The sequence below is a fragment of the Equus asinus genome, chromosome 1, assembly GCF_041296235.1.
Source record: "Equus asinus isolate D_3611 breed Donkey chromosome 1, EquAss-T2T_v2, whole genome shotgun sequence".
NCBI lineage: Eukaryota > Metazoa > Chordata > Mammalia > Perissodactyla > Equidae > Equus > Equus asinus.
This window is the reverse complement of record NC_091790.1, coordinates 180,236,600-180,255,960: the sequence shown is the minus strand read 5'-3', so window position 1 is coordinate 180,255,960 and position 19,361 is coordinate 180,236,600. Positions and strand designations below refer to the sequence as shown.

At 32.8% G+C, this 19,361-nt stretch overlaps 1 protein-coding gene across 10 annotated transcripts in view; it reads left to right on the top strand.

The window, feature by feature from the left end:
* Positions 1-19,361, top strand: part of POT1 (protection of telomeres 1) — a 92,597-nt gene that overhangs the window by 59,192 nt on the left and 14,044 nt on the right. For all 10 annotated transcript variants that reach the window (XM_070512784.1, XM_070512778.1, XM_070512782.1 and 7 more), the window contains 6 exons: positions 976-1,266; positions 5,442-5,597; positions 10,900-11,069; positions 12,156-12,244; positions 15,925-15,981; positions 18,087-18,243. In XM_070512784.1, coding sequence (XP_070368885.1) covers positions 976-1,266; positions 5,442-5,597; positions 10,900-11,069; positions 12,156-12,244; positions 15,925-15,981; positions 18,087-18,243 — 920 coding nt within the window. The remainder of the gene's footprint in view (positions 1-975; positions 1,267-5,441; positions 5,598-10,899; positions 11,070-12,155; positions 12,245-15,924; positions 15,982-18,086; positions 18,244-19,361) is intronic.

Genomic DNA, 19,361 nt, shown 5'->3' with positions numbered 1-19,361 from the left:
TAATGAATATCTTATATTTAGTGGATACTGTATATTATAATTATACATAATTATGTACATTTATGTGTAATTTATGTATAATTATATAATGCTTATATATATTTATGTAGTTAGATAGAGATGCATGTAGTTCAGTTGATTATATACTAAGGAGTGCAGTTCCTAGGTTCTAAGATATTGTTATATTCATCTTTAGTTTTCCAAAGTGGTTTTTACCAATTTCCAGTCTCATTAGTAATATAAGAGAATTCCACTTGCTCCACATTTTCATCAACACTTGATATTTTCAATTTTTTTTATTTTAACCATTCTGTTGCATGTATATTAATATCTCATTGTGGTTTTAACTTGAATTTCCCTGAAAATTTATGCAATTGAGAACCTTTTAAAATTTGAGTATCTTCTGAAATATAAAGGTGTCCATTCAAGTCTTTTGCTCATTTTTTGTAGAATTGTATCTCCCTTTGTTAATGATTGGTAGAAGTTCTTTATGTATTTAGGCTACAGACCTTTTGTCAGGTATATGGAAAATATCTTTTCCATATTATGACTATATTTCCCCTCTCTCTGGATTGCCTATTTACCCTCTGGCTCCTGACAGGTGAGTGGTGTTGTTCCATGCCCAGGAACCAATGAAGCAGAAGGCACCTGAAGCAGAGGCCGCTGAAGCAGAGCGCACCAAGCTTTAACCCCTAGGCCATCAGGGCTGGCTCCCACCTAGCTTTTAAAATATAGAAATAAATTTTGCATAGTGTTTTACAGTTTACATGATGCTTGTAGATCTTGATATAGCCCAGCTGGTTTTATAATTTCATGTGCTAGATACTGAATTATAGAATTATGAGAATTATGTCCTCTGTTAACTATGCTGGTGAGATTTTGTAATCTCTTGAGTTTCTTCAGTTCCTGGCTTCTGTATCATTAAGCTGTTTTGTTTGTCTCTGTTTTGTTCTCTACTTTGCCCCACTTTCTTAGATCCAAGTATATAAAAATGAGACTCAGGGTATCACCAGCTCTGGCTTTGCGTCTTTGACATTCGAGGGAACTTTGGGAGCTCCTATCATACCTCGTACTTCAAGCAAGTCTTTTAACTTCACTGCTGAGGACCACAAAATAGTAGAAGCCTTACGTGTTTGGGCATCTACTAATATTTCACCTTCTTCAACATTAGTAAAATTGTGTGATGTTCAGCCAATGCAGTATTTTGACCTGACTTGTCAGCTCTTGGGCAAAGCAGAAGTGGATGGAGCATCATTTCTTCTAAAGGTAGATATTTTTAAATACTTGAAATTGTAAGTTAGCAACATAAAGAGCTTATATTTCAGCATTCTGATGGAATAAATATGCACACTGTATATCATATTAAGATCTTAAAATCTAACTTACCATTTTTGATGAGCCTGGTTATTCATGCAACTCTACTCTCAAACTTCTCATTTTTATCCTGTACTTCCAGAGAAAAATGGTATTATCAGATCTATATTTTAAATATAGTATAGTTTATGCTCTCTTTATGTATTTCTTATTTTAGTACTAATAAACTATGGACTTATTTTGTACTGTTATCTTTCAGTTGCATTTTTGCATATGGATATTTCTGCTTTTCTGTCAGTGAAGCTTTCCTTCTCACTCATATATTTTCTCAGCCCCTTGATAATTGGGTTCTCTTCCCAGGTCATTTCACTGCCTGCTTTGTGGGTAGATCATGGACAGTTTTGAAGTGTATGTTGTTGTTCTTATTACATTTTATTTTAAGTCAACAGGATAAAAAAGTAACATGAGACCCATCTAATCTGTGTTTAGGCCTTCCCCAGTTTACTCAGAAATAGCTTCTGGAGAAGACAATTGTCTGATGTTTTCCTCACCTGCCCATCCTCAGCAGGATGCATTTAAACAAACACTGCGTCAGCCCTACTCTTGTGGTTATTTCTTGAGCTTCTCACTCTTTGGAACAGCAGGACAGGAGATGGAGTACAGTGGCACTTGGACAAGCATTGGGGTTTAGCATTATTGTCATTTACCTTGCCTATATTAAGGTATGCTGAAGACAGAAGTCGTTGAATAAAATATGAAATTTTTGAAGTCGAAAATAGCACATGTTTATATACACATGAAATACTCTGAGAAAGTAAATTCATACTATAAAAAATGTTAAATAAATCAAGTATGACAAAGCTGAAGCTAAAACAACATGAAATCATCCAAAGTTAGAAGGATCCATAGGTCAGCCAGTCATACTTTCTGCCCAAAGTGACATTCTTAACCAATGAGCACTTACTAATCACTGAATACTTCCAAGGACAAGGAATCTACTGTGCACAGAAAGAAGTGTACGCCCTCTTTTGACTGCTGTGATGTTAGAAAATGTGTAAATTCTAAGATCAAATCTGCTTTAGCTGACACGGCTGAATCTACGTTTTCTCTCTAAAGCAACAAAACATATGCCTCATCCCATTTTTATAGATAGCCTTTTCAGATAAGTGAAAACAGCTTTCATGTAGATGTTATTTTGAAATACCACATTCAGAAGTGAATGTAGGAAATTACGTTAGTAAAGCTTTCTTGAGGACGATTTAAAATAAATCTCAAGTCTTTGTATACTCTGACTCAAGTCTATTTTTGTAAATGTTTTACAGTAATTTAAAATGTGGAAAAATGCGTTTAAAAGAATATTTATTGTTATATTTCTTACAGTAACAAAAATTAGAAAAAACTCGGATACTAACAGTAGAGAATTAATTGTGTGATGTATTTATGTATCATGGAATACACACTGTGTGACTATAAAATGACATTGTGGACGTATACTGATTGAGATAGACGTTCATGATATTCTGTTCAGTGATTAATGCAGCTTCATTTATATACTAAAAATGTATTATATACATAGCAAAAATATATTGAGAAGAATATATAGCAATATTTTACTATGGTAAGTCAAATTTTGAGTGATTTTTTTTCTGAAATTGATTTTCCTGTCACAAACCAGAAATAATTTTTTAACTTATGTTTTAAAAGCAGAAGGAGTCAGACATTACCCCAAATGAGGTCTAGTCGGCATGGAATATAGCATAATTATTTTCTGTCTCAACCTGGATATGATACTAATATTGTTCCTTTTATTAGTAACTGCGATTCATTCATTTTAATTATTCTAGCAGACATGTTACACCAATGGTTTGCATGAAAATCATGATTTAATATAGCAGTAGGCCTACTAACATTAACCCACATTTTTCTCTATTACTCTGTTTATACAGCTTTATCTTTCTGAACAGTGAGCTCTTAAATTGGACTTCCTTTAAGTACTTGTATTTTTTGGATATCCACAGCTTTATCTTTTTAGTGTTTTGTTTGTTTGTTTGTAAACAGCTAGAAGTTATTGGTAGCCAGAGCTGGTAGATAGTTTATATATCTAATCTGTAATGTGGTTTGGAGATCAAAAAAACATAACATAAGCCAGAAAATCATCATATTAAAGGGACTACTCTGATTTTCACCACTTAATTCTTTATATGGAAACAGCAGAGAAATGCTACATAGCTAATCTAAGAACAAGACTGAATCTCATATAAATAATTGAGTTAATGCCAGAGAAATAAATCACTATTATCATAATTTTTTTAAAGAATCCATAATTTACTATGCATATTTATATACAAAAAACTATTTTAATACATAAAAGTTTTTGTCAAGACCTTTTTGGTTTGTTTTTATTGTATAAAATACTGACTCAGGAGTTAGAAATGAATTTAAATCATTTTTAAAAGTCAGTGATTCCTATCACTGATATTATAACATTATGAAATAAAAGGTTGAGTTAAAATTTGAAAATTATTTACTTGGTAATTGTGTATTTCTTTTCAAACTCAAATGTAATAGAATTCACCATGGAGATATTTGTAATTCAACAAGAAAAGTTTGATTGAATCTTAAGATAATAATTTACCATAGCAAAATTACTGCAAATATTTATTCCCCAAAAATGAGATGTTAAAGAATGCATTCTTTTGACTAGAATCAATAAATGTATAAATTCAGACATCTGTTACAAATCAAAACCAAATAGTTGGATGTTAAAAGAGACAATATTCCCCCACACACTGTTGTTTCAAAGAGAAATTAAGTATGGTTATAGGTTATAAAGAATGTCTTCATGAACAAAGAAAGAAAAAGAAAAGGGATAGCACATGAGAATAAGCTTTCAACTCAAGAAATTGAAGAAAATAACAAAACAGAACTATAGAAAGTAGGAAGTAGTATTTTAATAAGGTATTTAATATTTGGGTAGGTAATTTTAAGATTTTCCAGAAATTTAAGGGATATTTCTAAATGATATATAGACCAAAGTTTCTATCCCTGACTCCTTCTCTTATCCCCATTTTCTTATCCCCTTAGTACTGTCACCAAATTATTCAGTACTTCCTCTGTAGTCTGACACTGGCAGCTACCTTCTCTATAGAAATGTAGTTTTTCTATTCAAATATCCTGGTTACTCTTGTCTAGCCAAACTTCTTTTGATGTGCAGAGGAATTCCCCCTCAAGCTACATGTCTTTTGTCATACCATTTTATAGCATAGCGTAACTCAGCTCATCTCTTAAAACCCTAGCACCGCACAGGCCAGCTCAGATCTTAAGGATGGGGTAGTGCATACTTGTCCTGGGCCCTTGTTCTCAGCCTTATCTCAGCGTAGCTTGCATAGCAATCCAACATACTTTTCTTTTTCCAGCACTCATAATTTTTATTCATTTGTATTCATCATTTCTAACATAAACAAAATATTCATATCTGTACTTTTAAAGCCCTTTTCCAAATCAAAACAAAATGAAAAAATAGGTAAATGGAAAAATGGGTAAAAAAATGGGTAAATTCTTAGCTTAAGTTTAAACTTAAGAAAATTAGCAGAGATACTCATAAAGGTTATACACAAGATGGTAATTACTAAATTATTTAAAATTGCAAAAAATTTGAAACAGCCCAAATGGCCAATAAAAGGATTAGTTTAATAAATTTGTGTGTATCTGTACCATAAAATAATGTGAAGCCATTGAAAAGCATATTTTAGAAGAATACTTAAATTGCCTGATAAAGTGCTCAACAACAAACTAAGAAATGAAAAGCAGAATATAATGCGAGTTTGTTAAAAAGAAAAAAAGGCATGTATTATAAATACACAGAAGAAAACAAGATAAAGTAAGTTTAACAATATGTTAATATCTTTTCTAGGCTCCTGGTAATGTGAATTTTTTTCTTTACGTTTTCTGTATTACCTGTAGTTCGTGTATGTAGTCCTTTTATAATCGGAAAACATATTTAAAGTTTAACAGATATTTGGGGGAATACATTTAATTACTTTTAAGTTATATTACCAGCAAATAAAACTCTGCCTCCACAATTTTACAAGACGATCATTAAACTTGGCTTTACCCTCTTATGGCAGGTATGGGATGGCACCAGGCCCCCGTTCCCGTCTTGGAGAGTCTTAATACAAGACCTCGTTCTTGAAGGCGATTTAAATCACCTCCATCGGCTGCAGAATCTGTCCATAGACATTGTAGTGTACGACAACCATGTTCAAGTGGCAAAGTCTCTGAAGGTGTGTTGCGTAGTGGACATGTTTGCTGTTTTGTGTTTTTATAAATTTTGGGGGTCAATCACATTTATAGGTGATATTTGGGCTCTAGAAGTTAACTCCAAACTTATTTTTTCATTAATTTTTAATTTGTAAAATGTGTGTTTAAAAGAAATTATTAGAATATCTGTTAAATTATAATGGCTTGAACAATCTTTTAAAATTAAAGAATGTTTCCTGAATATCTTTCAGTTTTACCCAATTTTACTATGGAAATAGTAAAGAAAAATTTTATTCTGCAAGATAATACTGTTTTAAAATGACAAAGGGTGGGGCTGGCTCCGTGGCCGAGTGGTTGAGTTCGTGCACTCCGCTGTGGCAGCCCAGGGTTCGGATCCTGGGCGCGGACATGGCACCGCTCGTCAGGCCACGTTGAGGCGGCGTCCCACATCCCACAACTAGAAGGACCTGCAACTAAGATATACAACTGTGTACAGGGCGGGGTTTGGGGAGATAGAGCAGAAAAGAAAAAAAAAAAGATTGTCAACAGTTGTTAGCCCAGGTGCCAATCCTTAAAAAAAAAAAAATTAAAAAAAAAAAAGGAAGATTGGCAACAGTTGTTAGCCCAGGTGCCAATCTTAAGGAAAAAAAAATAAAATGACAAAGGGTATATCAAATATTTGTAAACTTATTCTTAAATATTTGTAAACTTTGTGAATTGGTTTGATAAAATCTAGCCGGTAACTTTGTACTCATTAGTTTAAGAAATTGTTATCCGCCTGCAGTGTTCATCATAAACTGTGTGTCCATGTGTGTGCTGTACAGTTTAGTAGAATTTGCCCACTGTTTTTGAGATATAGTTGTTTAAGTAAAAGTTCACTGCAGAGATTGGCACTTATTGCTTATTCATGATATTTTAGGGAATGTTTTTGTCTATTTCATTCTCTCTTTTATTTGCTAGTATCCTTTCTAGCAAAGAATGGTATCAAAATATCATTTGTTAAGCACATCCTCTGTGTTTAGCACTATCCTGCGCAGTCAGACTGTCATCATTCCTGTTTTCCAAGTGAGTAAACAGGCGCTCAGAGGGTAAGCCCAGGTTTCACGGCTTGTCGGGTGAAGCCAGTATTCAGATCTACAGTGTGTTTCCAGAGCTAGTCCTCTTGAGCAGTATAAAGAAATGACTTTTTTTTTTATTGCAAATAGCTTCTGTCCTACCTTTAGGGAGTTATACAGCCGACTGGTAGGAAGAAAACAGTAAAAGTGCATTGTGGGTTTTTTTAGATGTGAATTTTAGGGCCCATTTTCCCTCTGTAAATAAATGTTCTTGGACGAGGAAATACTTCTCCTTGTAAACTGTGTTGCAAATAAGCCCACCCGACTCAAGTTAATGTATTAGGTGAAAGTCAGGGCAGGAAGGTGAGAACTGCACTTCTTGTCCTTAATGTGTGTGTGTGTGTTTGTGTGTGTACATGTTCATACTTGATGTAGCAGAGAAAATTGACGGTTAAAGATATATTTTTGATGCTTTTCTCCTGATTTTATCTACATCGATTAGTATTATTTCAAAAATAAATGTAATGACGAAGCCAATTCTAAAGGTTTTTTTTAACATACAGATAGCATTCTTTTGTGAATGGAAAAGATTTACGGTTTAGATTTTACTCTCACCACTGAATTCCCTTCTGTTTCCCTATGCTGCTTCTATAGGTCTTACGTTCCCCTCACTTGTCCTGGTTCCTTTGCCCAAGTCCTGACAGCACCTCACACAGTGCTTTCCATGTAGTGAGGATGAAGTAAATAATAATATCTGCTGGAGAATGAATGAATCAATGAGTGCTGTGAATTTTTTTCAGATTTTTTTTTCATCTCCCTTTTTATTGTCTGCTTTATCTCACGCACTAGAGGGTGCTCTGAACACATAATTAAGAAAATGTAGGCTACTTAATTTTTTTCTAAAGATACCATGACATTATATTATTTATCTGCAGTATAATAGGAAAAGGAAAAAGATTTTCTCCATGTGTAAATAATATAATTTTAGGCTTTTGTTTAATGTATATTGATACCACATTTATTTGTTCTGAGACAACCTCTATGCAATTTCATACTAATTTAAGACATCCCCAGAGTCAGGTGACATTGATGCAAATGAATTCTTATCAGCACTTGAAGACAACTGCTTAAAATTGCATTTTTATACCAAAATATATGGAACACATGTATTTTTATTGTATAGGAATGGGGAAAAATGTGGGGTCTTTTTTTTTTAACAAAGAGTACAGTTAAAACAATTATAAAGTATAATATAATTGATTTTTATATAAAATACATTTTATAGCCTATGTTGCCCTCAACATTTTTCCTAAATCTTGCTTTTTAAGTGAGTTATCTCATTCCCTAAATATTTTACACAAGCACACACAAACACACAAACTGATGTTTCACACCTTTTGTCTAAAAATTAAAGTAGTGTATTTTCAATCCCCAGTCTTAGCCTGACACAGTTTGAAAATAACTACAAAACATACACAGTCATATTTATGTTTTGGCCTTCAGTGACCCAAGAGCTGTAGTTTGGTTATTTTTAGACATATATAGGTCATTTAAAATATTAAACCTGAAGGGAAATTCTTGATAGTTTGTAAGGAATATTTAAGTGTATTTTTGAAGGGATACTGATTTATTAATACCTATGTTTGGTTTGCTTTATTTTTAATGTTTCTGTATTGATGTGGGCTTTTATAACAATTTTTTAAAGTATATTCTCATAATTTTCTGGTTATGATTCACTTTTAATTTTTGAAATCTTATCACATTACTGATAAGACTAAACAGTATTTGTCTATGATAATACAGCATCTGGCACATTTCGTAGTGTATTTAGCAATCTTAAAAAAATACAATGCTGCCTCCAGAAGGAATTTCTGGAAATAACAATTTGTCATCTTTATGGCCTATTTATATAAATAAATTCTCTCTTGGTCTTTAAATTTGGTTTTATTATGAAATACAATAGTAGAGAAGATAGTATAGTAAACACCCGTGTGCCTGCCATCTAAATTTAACATTTCTAATTGTTTTGCCACACTTATTTCAGGTACTTTTAATTTTTAAGAAATAAAGCTCTACATGTTGAACCTTGTTTATACTTCTGCTTGTTCTTGCTTTTTGCTCCCCAGTATCCTCTTTCCATTTAACCTAACACGTAGGTATGTGCACCTATGTTTATTATGCTTTTATTTTATGTTCTTTTGTCTGAAAAATGCATATAGTATATGTATCGTTCTGTAATTTGCTTTTTACCTCTGACATTATATTAAGATTTATCCATGTTTATACTTGTGTCTGCATTAAATAGCAGACTGTCTTAATTATTATACCTTTATTTTTAAGTGATAACCCATAGGTCAGAGAAGCTCCCCCCCCCCAGCTTAGTCTTCAAAATTGACTTACTCTTCTCTTTGACATACATTTTTGGATCAGCTTTTCCAGTTCCTTTAAAACACACTGGGGATTTTGATTGAAATTGCATTGATCTTAAAGATGAATTAATTTGGGGAAATGTTGTCTTTTTAATGTTGAAGCTTTTCATTTATGAATATGGCCTCTTTCTCCATGTGTTTGAACCTCTTTAAGTCCTTTGTGGACTATATGCATGTACTGTACTAGGATATTATGTATATTTAAAAGAACCACAGAATGATCAACATTCAAAAAGAATAAGAATAAAAGTAATTAGAAGTAGATTGTTTTATATTTTCTTCCAGTGTCTTACTTTGGAGACCATAAGGAAGATCAATTTTGTCTTCTTTTCCTTTCTCTTTTTGTGTTTTCCTTCTCTGACTCTCTACCCTGCTCCCCTGCTATGATGTAAGCGTCAGTGGAAGAAGTCAGAGAAGAAAAGGCTAAATGCCTTCCCTTCTCCTCACAAAACCCAGGACTGGATGGGAATGGACCCTTGAGAATGAAGGAGGAGCATCTGGGAGTGTGGATTTCCCCCCTACTCTTTTATTTCTCCCCTCTTCGCCCATCAAATCCAGAGGGTGATTAACTGAAACAGCAATAAGCGGAGGTGGGAGGTTGGTTTACGACCTCATCTTCTTTAATATTCCATCTTCTGTAGCTTTCTGTTACATAGAATCTCACCACTGTTACTCAATCCTGACCTTGTAGGAGAAAAAGAGAATGTTAGTCCCACAGTCATCAGCAGTCAGTGCTGCTTTATGCAAATGAATTAAACTCTCTCCTTGGTAACTCCTTTTGTTTAGAAAGCTTCATAAAAATAAATGTGATTTAGGGGCCGGCCCCGTGGCAGAGTGGTTAAGTTCGCGCACTCTGCTGCAGGCAGCCCAGTGTTTCGTCAGTTCGAATCCTGGGCGCGGACATGGCACCATTCATTGAGCCACGCTGAGGCGGCGTCCCACATACCACAACTAGAAGGACCCACAACTAAGAATATATAACTATGTACCGGGGGGCTTTGGGGAGAAAAAGGAAAAAAATAAAATCTTTAAAAAAATAAATAAATAACTAAATGTGATTTAGGTTAGATGGCTTCTTCCTTTGAGTAGCTGTCAATTTCTTTGATAAACATTCTGCATCTGTCTCATTTTAAGTCTTCTACTTTAAAAGAATATCAAATACTCATGAAGACATTTTTAAGACTAAGTTTAGCAAAACATCTAAAATTAACTATAGAACATTTAGTTCAAAACTATAATTGGTTTAATCCTATATTTGAAGTCACAGAGTGTGTTTCACATTATAGTGTACAAATACAAATTGTTTATTACAAAACTTTTCTTTCCATAGAACTTGTGAGATAGGGGGATGTTTATTATTTTGATATAGTAGCACGTTTAAAATTGTTTTATTTTATTCTCCTAATGAGAGTGCTTTAGTGATATTTAATTAAATCTTAACATTGTTAAAGCTTGTTATTTTCAGAAACCTTAAATAGGTTTCTTAATCAAATAGAAGGCTTGGATTTGATTTCGGCAATGGGTGTCTTAACTACTGTATTTTATCAGTGCTAAGACACTTTAATATCTCTGAAATGGAAATATGTCTTACATTTGACAAAATATGTGTATATACACGTATGTATACATGCATGCATATGTACACACACACATGTTTTCGTTTTGATACACATGGTGTCCTTGGGCCTGGTATTCAGTACATAGCTGTATCACATACCAGTATCCTTTCTGATTGGCCTCTGGTTGTTGGTCTCTGCCCCATATTGGTTGTTAAATATTTTGAGTATCAGAAATTCTTTGACTTTTTCTTCATTTTCTAATAATAAATAATTTATTCTTAGGTTGGAAGCTTTCTTAGAATTTATAGTCTCCATACCAAACTTCAGTCAGTGAATTCGGAGAACCAGGCAACATCCTTAGCTCTTGAGTTTCATCTCCATGGAGGTACCAGTTATGGTCGGGGAATCAGAGTCTTGCCAGAAAGTAACTCTGATGTGGATCAGCTGAAAAAGTAAGCATGTTATATAACTATTTAGAAATTCTAAATAAGGTATTAATTAAGCTGACTTCTAAAATAATACTATTCTGAGTTGGGGAGGAGGGGTCCAATCGGTTCCTTGTAATTTTTCCTCATAGCCTTCTATGCCACTATCCATTTCTTAAAATAGGTGAACCAAATGAAACAGAAATCAAGTGATTGTAGGTTCAAATAGCTAAATAGTAGCAGAGCTCAAGTTATAGTCTGAGTTTTCCAGTATCTAGTCTTTGTACTTTTGCTATCCTACTATTTGCCACATTCTCCAAGTACAGCAACAAACAGTGGAAACTGGAGTTTAACTAAAATTTGGAAAACAAACATACTTAATTCTGCCATGAAAAAATATTACCTTTCTAAAGTGCCTATTACTGATAAAACAAGTACCAGAAGAATTTTAGGCTATCATATTTTTCAAACTTTCAAATGTGCCCAGAACGTGAATCATACCTTAAATCCTGCTATGCATGGAGTTCTCTTTTTCTTGAAGTTTTCCTGCTGGTCACTCTAGATAGAAACTTTTGACCGGTATTCTAGAGAAATAAAAATAAATCTTCTGCATACCTTCAAAGAGATATAGAAAATATCCTGTTCAGTAAATTGAAATGAAGTAAATATTTCCTAAGTTTGAATACATTGAAATAAGTATGACTTTAAAGTCAATTAAATTAGTTGTTTTAATGATCTTATATCAGTGTCACTACTTTATTTGTCATTGCAATATACAGCAGCATAGTATTTCACTTGTTGAATCTATAGAGTGAGATTTTTCTGATTCAGATTGTTATCCATTCAATTCCCAGCTTCTTTTTCTTTGCAATATTTCATCATCCCACTGTTTCATTTGTATCTTTCTAGAGTCAGGTTGTTTAAAATTTGGGGGGGTCCTTGAGACCCCTAGGATCGTCTGATAAAAGGTGTAGACATTCTACTGAAGAATGCTTACACACACATACAATTTTTTATACAATTTCAGTGGGTTTTTGGTTTCTATGGTTAGAGCTAAACTGACCATATTGACTTCGTTTTATGCAGTTTGAACTTACATTCTTCCCATTATAGGGTTTTAGAATCTGCAGATTTGACAGCCAATCAGTGTTCAGAGGGTATCTGTCCATCAGAACGTGAGGACAGCTTTCCAACTGTTTCAAGTAAGGACAGTTTTTAACATTGACAGTTTCTCCTAAGTAAAATGGCTTTATCAACATTCATCTTCTTTTTAAATATCTTCTTATCTCTGTTGTCTGTTTTTGTTAAATTGTATTCATTGTAAAGCAATACGCTAAACCTTTATCTGTATCCTATATGAAGGTAAACATTATTCCTCACTTAATTGTGTAATTACATTTTCAAATTGGGGTGGTAGGGATTACTTGATTTGTGATATCTGTAGTATTTATGTAAATATATATATGTATGTGTGCATTTATTTATTAAAAATCTGTATTAATTTCCAGGCAACTGTTTGTTTGTCAGTTTCTAAAAGAACAAAGGTTGTTTTTCCTGCTTTATTTCAAACAGCCTAAGTATTTTTTGATCATACATGTCTTAGAGGTATACATCGTCCCCAGTTTTTACTGAGTCAATCAAGTGCCTAATTATGAGATATTAACAAACAATTGGTTGTGTATTTATATTGTTGTCTACCTGAATAGGTGACTATTCAAATCTAAATTTTAAAACTCTCAATCTGTAAGATTTTTTCCTTTACCACTTTGTCTTAATGTCTGTTTGTACATACATTCTGGGACCTAGCATCTATATCATGTTTTTATCCCGTTATCATTTTTTACAATCTAACTCTTTGCCTTCTATGATCCAAGGAAGCATTTTATTATTGTTTACTCTCCTTCTATATTAATAATGATAAGCAGTAAAATTAACATGTATGGCTTGGTAGGCACACATGTGTTATTGTTTAATCCTAACAGCACTCCTGTCAGGTTGATATTAATTTTCCCCTTGTACAGAAAGGAAACTGAGGCTTTGAGTGATGTGGGCCATATAGTTTGCACAGCATTATTTAATTGTTCACTGATGGCAAAGCCGGTCAGATTCAAATGCAGGCTATTTGATTTTTTATACATATTTTATATTTATTCTTTATTCTCTCTGCCTTAAAACTCTCTACATATACTAGCACCTTAGTGATGATATTTTAGCCGGATCTGTGATTACCTGAACTACCATTAGGAGGCCAATTTACTTCAACTGACAATCATTTGCAGACGGTATAATTCATAATTACACTTTTTGAAATCTTTCTTTTTTTACAAAGATTTTTAAATTACAAAAGTAATACATGTCATAATATCGAATTACATAGCTTTCCCATGCCTTTACGCCCACTCCTTGAGGTCATGTTAACAGAGTGATTCCTTCAGCACTTCATGTTTATACAAATATATGTGACCTGTACGTAAACAAATATGACTTTCTCCTCTGTTTAAAAGTTTTATGTATACAGAACCATACTATACAGTTGCTTTCTTTAACAATATATTATAGACCTCTTTATGGCCTATTTAATATAACTCAAATTCATTCTTTTAGTAATTGCATAGTATTTTATAATATGAATCTAGTGTTATAAATTCATCCGTTTTCCATTTGATAGGCATTCACTTTTTTGCTCTTGCTAATAATGCTTTAATAACCGTCCTTGAACAATTGTACTTTCATGCTTGTATTTCTCTAAAATAAATTCTTAAAAGTGGGGTTGAGGGATCAAAGGGTAAACCCATCTTTCCTTTTAATAGACACTGCCAGATTATATGCCAAGATGTCATAGGATGCATATGCAAACAGTGCAGGAAACTGTCCTTTCTCACACTCTCAGCAGTATTGGAGGTTAACAGTATATGTAATTTTTGACTATTTGACAGGTGTGAGGTAATGTCTTATTTAGTTTCCCTGAGTCCTTGGAAACTTGGAATTGTGTATGTGCCGGCCCCTATTACTTTCTCTTCTTTGAATTGTCTGCTCTTATCCTTTACCTGATGTTCTGTTAGGTAATGTTTTTCTTATCAGCTTGTGTCAGACTGTGTATATATTTGGCACATATTTTCTCTTATTTTCTTATTATTTGACTACTTTTAAGGTTTTGCCATTGTTTTCACTTCCTACGGAACAGCAGATATTAAATAATCAGATTCGGTGAAATTGTTCTTTGCCAGCTTGAGATGTCCATTCAAGTTCTCTTGCTGTGGACTCTTGTGCCATTTATTAGTGATGTTGAGGAATAAGGACAAGTAATGCATATGTTGGTATGTGAGGCACAAAATAAATTATAAAAACATAATATGCTATTATATGTAATACAATAAAGTAAGCTAAAGTAACTGCGAAATATGGATTTTTTTAAGTCTTAAGTTCTTCATTTTAGAAAGCATTATTAAAACTTACTGCTCTGTTATAGTTATACTTTCTTGTTAAAGTAAAATCCTATTTTATGATGTTCATCATCATCCTATTAAATTTAGTAAGTTTATTATTTTAGCCATCTCTCCCTTTATTTCTTTCACAATATATTTTTCCAACATGATAAAAAGTTCCAAACATACAGAAAAGTTAAAACAGTTGTATAGTGAACACTTATATAGGCACTACCTAGATTCTCTGAATAGCATTTTACTCTATCTACCTCTCTTTTAATCCATCAGTCCATCTTATTTTTCGATGCATTTCAAAGTAACTTGCAGACATAAGTGCACCTCCTAAATACTTTAGAATGAACATCATTAACTAGAGTTCAATATTTTTTCGGATTATTTTTTATTTTTGAGTTAAAATTATGTGCAGTGAAATGGACAACTTAAATGTGCTGTTCCCTGAGTTTCGCCTAACACATAAACCTGAGTAACTTAAATCCCTCTTAAAATCTGGAACATCACCCTTGTTGCAGAAAACTGCCTCATGCTCCTTCCTATCAGTCCTCCTCCCAGAAGTTCTGATGTTTTTCCACTGTGGATTAATTGTGGCTGTTCTAGAACTTCAGATAAATGGAATAATATATTGTGTACTCTTGTACATACTGTCTGTTTTTGACACCTGTCCATATAGTTGCATATATCAACAGTTTGTTCCTTTTAAATAATGCTTAGTAGTATGATATGAGGTAGACAATTTTTTAAATAAGAATTTCCAGTTGTTGTAGCACCATTTGTTTCCTTTTTTCTGTAAGGTGACTTTGGTGTCTTTGTCAAAAATCAAATGGCAATAAATGTGGATCTATTTCTGGGCTTTCCGTTCAATATTTAGTAGTAGGTGTGAAGTAAGCACATTTTTTCCCTCACGCTAATTTCCAGTTGTTGCAGCATCATTTGTTGAAGAGAGTTTTGCTTCCCCTTTGGATTACCTTGCTTTTATCAAAAATCAAATGACCACATAAATGTGGGTTTATTTCTAATAGGGCCTTCAAAAATGAATTCTGTTTATGTTTGTCAGTCTTTATGCAAGTACCATATTGTCTTGATTACTATGGCTTAAAGTAAGTTTTGAAGTCATGTAGTATAAGTCCTTCAATTTTGTTCTTTTTCAAGGTTACATTCTAGATTCTAGATTCTTTGCATTTCCAGGTGAATTATAGAATCTTGTTTCTTTCTACAGTAAAGCCTCTGTACTTTTAATTAGGATTGTATTGAATCTACAGATCGTTTTGGGAAGGATTGATATGTTAACAATATTGAGCCTTCTAATCCATGAACATGGCATTTCACTATTTGTTCAGATTTTCTTCAGTTTTTCTCAGCAATGTTTCATAGTTTTCAGTGCCACGTTGAATTTTTAATGGATTTTAAAACTAATTCTTTTCTCTTTCTCTTTCCTATAGGCTCTGGATCAGTATCACTGTATGAGGTAGAAAGATGTCAACAACTGTCGGCTACAAGTAAGACCTTGTTTCATTTTTGAAATATGGGCATAATAGTGTACATAGTAAAGTCTGTCCTTACCTTTATCAACTAATTCATTCTTCCCTAATCTTGAGAGCAGATTTCCATGAGGGAAAAAATATATCCATATTCATCTTTTATTCCTCTACCTCATCCTAACTGACATAAAATGGAACCCAGAAAGATACATGTTTTCGCGTTGAATATGTATCTTAAGTCATGTGTCTGTTAGGTTTATAAAACATGTTCAACTACGTAACAGTCTAGTGGGGCTTATTTTTAGTTTAAGAATGTAAAATATCTTATATGACATTAATTTTGATCGGTTCACACTGTGCCTTTAGCAGTGTATCCAGAAAGGAACTCCTTAGCACATGCCCCAAAACTTTAATGTTAGCAATGATGGTAAAGCTTTTAGATGCCCTTCTTCTGTTACTTCATCTAAGATATAAAAAATTTAAGAAAAAAAATTTTTAAGCACAAGTCTATTAAATAAAGTTCTATAATATCCTATTATAAAATATGAGTTTCTCATTATTGGAGAAAGGACGTATAACTGTGAAATGGGGGAAGGCTGGAAGAAGGAAGCTTGTAGTATTGTATTGGAATTGAAAATATCAGTATATACGCATGGTTTTATAGATAGATACAGAAGTACATATGGATGTCTGTATATATGCATTCACTCACATACTTATTCATACATATGCAGAGACATGTGTCTTAAATATAGGCATGACCATGTGTGCGCAGATATCCTAGCTCTCAGTGAAAGAGCACAGAAACAATGGCATCCAGTAGCACTGAGCACACTCAGTGCCCAGATCTTGGTTTATAAATAGTATTTCCCCTTAAAAGGAGTCAGGGCTTTCTGGAGAAATAGCAGATTCCAGGGTTAGGACAGGAGAATTACAAGATGAGTCGGGAACATCTTGTTGTGCCAGAAAATAAAGAAGTTCTTGGTTAATGATGGAACAGAACATGTCAAATCTGGTACCATTTGAGCATCAAAATAAAAAATACTAGTGATGGAATAGAGCTGTTGAATAAAGTAGGACTCCATTAGTCTATGTCAATAGTAAATAAAAGAACAAAACAAACAAATAAATAAATTGAGTGGAAAGCTCTCACTTAAAATAGAATGGCCACTAATAAATGTAAAAGGAATGATGAAGTTAGGAAAAAAAATCACCATTTTGCAACCACGATAGTAATAATTGATTTAGTTGTGAATAATCAATAGATCCTAAAGTAGTGGGATCGTAAATGGTTAATGAAGATTGGAATATTTATATTTTCCCAAGTACTTCCTTATTAATTATAAAGGGGAAAAATAATAAGTTTATAGGAGAGAATCCTGTTGAACATCACCTTAACCAGCTGCGTGAAGTCAGCATCCCCAGGAATGGAAACACTATTCCCTGTGCTTCTTGACGTGATGTGCTAAGAAGGCCACAATATCACTTATATAGTAGTATCCCTACCAAAAATGCATGATCTGTGTTTGATCATGCGAAAAACCACACACACCCAAATTAAATGGCCTCTACTCCTCAAACATATCAATGTCATGAAAGACGAAGAAAAGCCGAGGAACCATTCTACATTAAAGGAATCCAGAGAGACAGGAAAAATAAATACAAAGCACGGTCAGGACCGGATCCTGGACACAAAAATAAAATGCTAAATAAGAACATTATGGGGACAACCGGAGAAATGTTAATAATGTGTTTTGATTCAGTGATAATATTACAACAATGTTAAATGTTCTGATGTGGAAAATTGCACTGTTGATATGTCAATGAAATTTCTTATTATGAAATACACACTGAAGTATTTAGGGATAAAGGGGCATGATGTCTGGAAATTATTCTCAAGGGATTTATATATATATGAATCATGTATCTGTAAGGTTTATATATATGGAGAGAGAGAGAAAGACAGATGGAGATGATAAATCAAATGTGGCAAAATGTTAACAAGGTTCACAATTAATGCAACTTAATTAGATTTTGTTGTATATATTTGGTTCAAGGGGATTCATATCATGAATATACTTATCACTTTTGTAGATTATCCTAACTTAATCTAAAAATTATAGTACTTACAGATCATCAATATTTGGAGAAAACTCCACTATGTGCTATTTTGAAACAAAAGGCTCCTCAACAATATCGAATTCGAGCAAAATTGAGGTCTTATAAGCCCAGAAGACTCTTTCAGTCCGTTAAACTTCATTGTTCTAAATGTCATTCACTGTAAGTATTTTCCATAGTAAAACAGAAGTTTTCATTTCATGTTTGTATATATACGCTTTCATATATATCAGATTAAGTCCTGGCAAGGACTAAATTCTGCCTTTATGTATTGTATTTGAAAGAATGGTAACGTTTTTAAGAGAAAATACTAAATTCTTAGAAAGTAAATCCTTCTGGTATTGCTTATAATAATAAATAAAAGTAGGTGCTATTTTCAATTCAGTTTAGTAGCTCTGATAAATGCAAACTATAAAAATATTTGGGGAGACTTTTTCATTTATCACCAAAATCTTCTTAAAAGTAAATCGTTATTAATGAAAATTCTTAAATAAAATTCTGCTTCGTTGAAATTTTTAAGTGATATAGAAAGCCTTGTTGGAAATATTTCTTCTTGCTTAATAACTACAATAAAGTAAATATAACTTAAGTTTTTGTTAGGAATTAGGAATTTCTCAGTATCTCAAAGTCTTTATTCCAAACACCAATTATTATGTAAGTATACAAGTAAATTTATAAGATATTAGAATGAATATATACTTATTAGCTGAAGACATATTCTGAAAATTATTTTTAATCCCTCTTCCCCCTTTTTCTGTAATTGGACTCTCTGCCCTCTAAATATGTAATATGTAAATATATATACATCTCCATTATATTTGTGGTGTATATATTGTTTTGTGTGTGCTTCTGTGTAGACTAATATACAAAATTTTCCCCTCCAAAATCTAAATATAATACCATTAGTGGAGATTTTTGATCATCAAATCTCCTTAAATAAAATGAGGGACTGTCTTCTTCCCATTTGAGCTTAAAATGGTAGTTGGAATTAAGATATAAATACAGATTTTAGATAATTCTTGAAGTATTATCAAATTCTGTGAAATCATATAGCTTTGCCAAACAAAACTCCTGTCCATGATTGTTTTTCAAACAAATAAGGAATCATCTCAGAAAGGTTACTAAAGTTACACAGCTGTTTGGTGACAGAATCAGAACAAGGACATAGACCTTTTGACTCCAGATCATGCCATTTCTACTGCATCATACTTTACCATCAGACTTTTTAAAATTATTATTCTAAATTAAAAGGAATCAAAAGGAATATTGGTTTGTAAAGT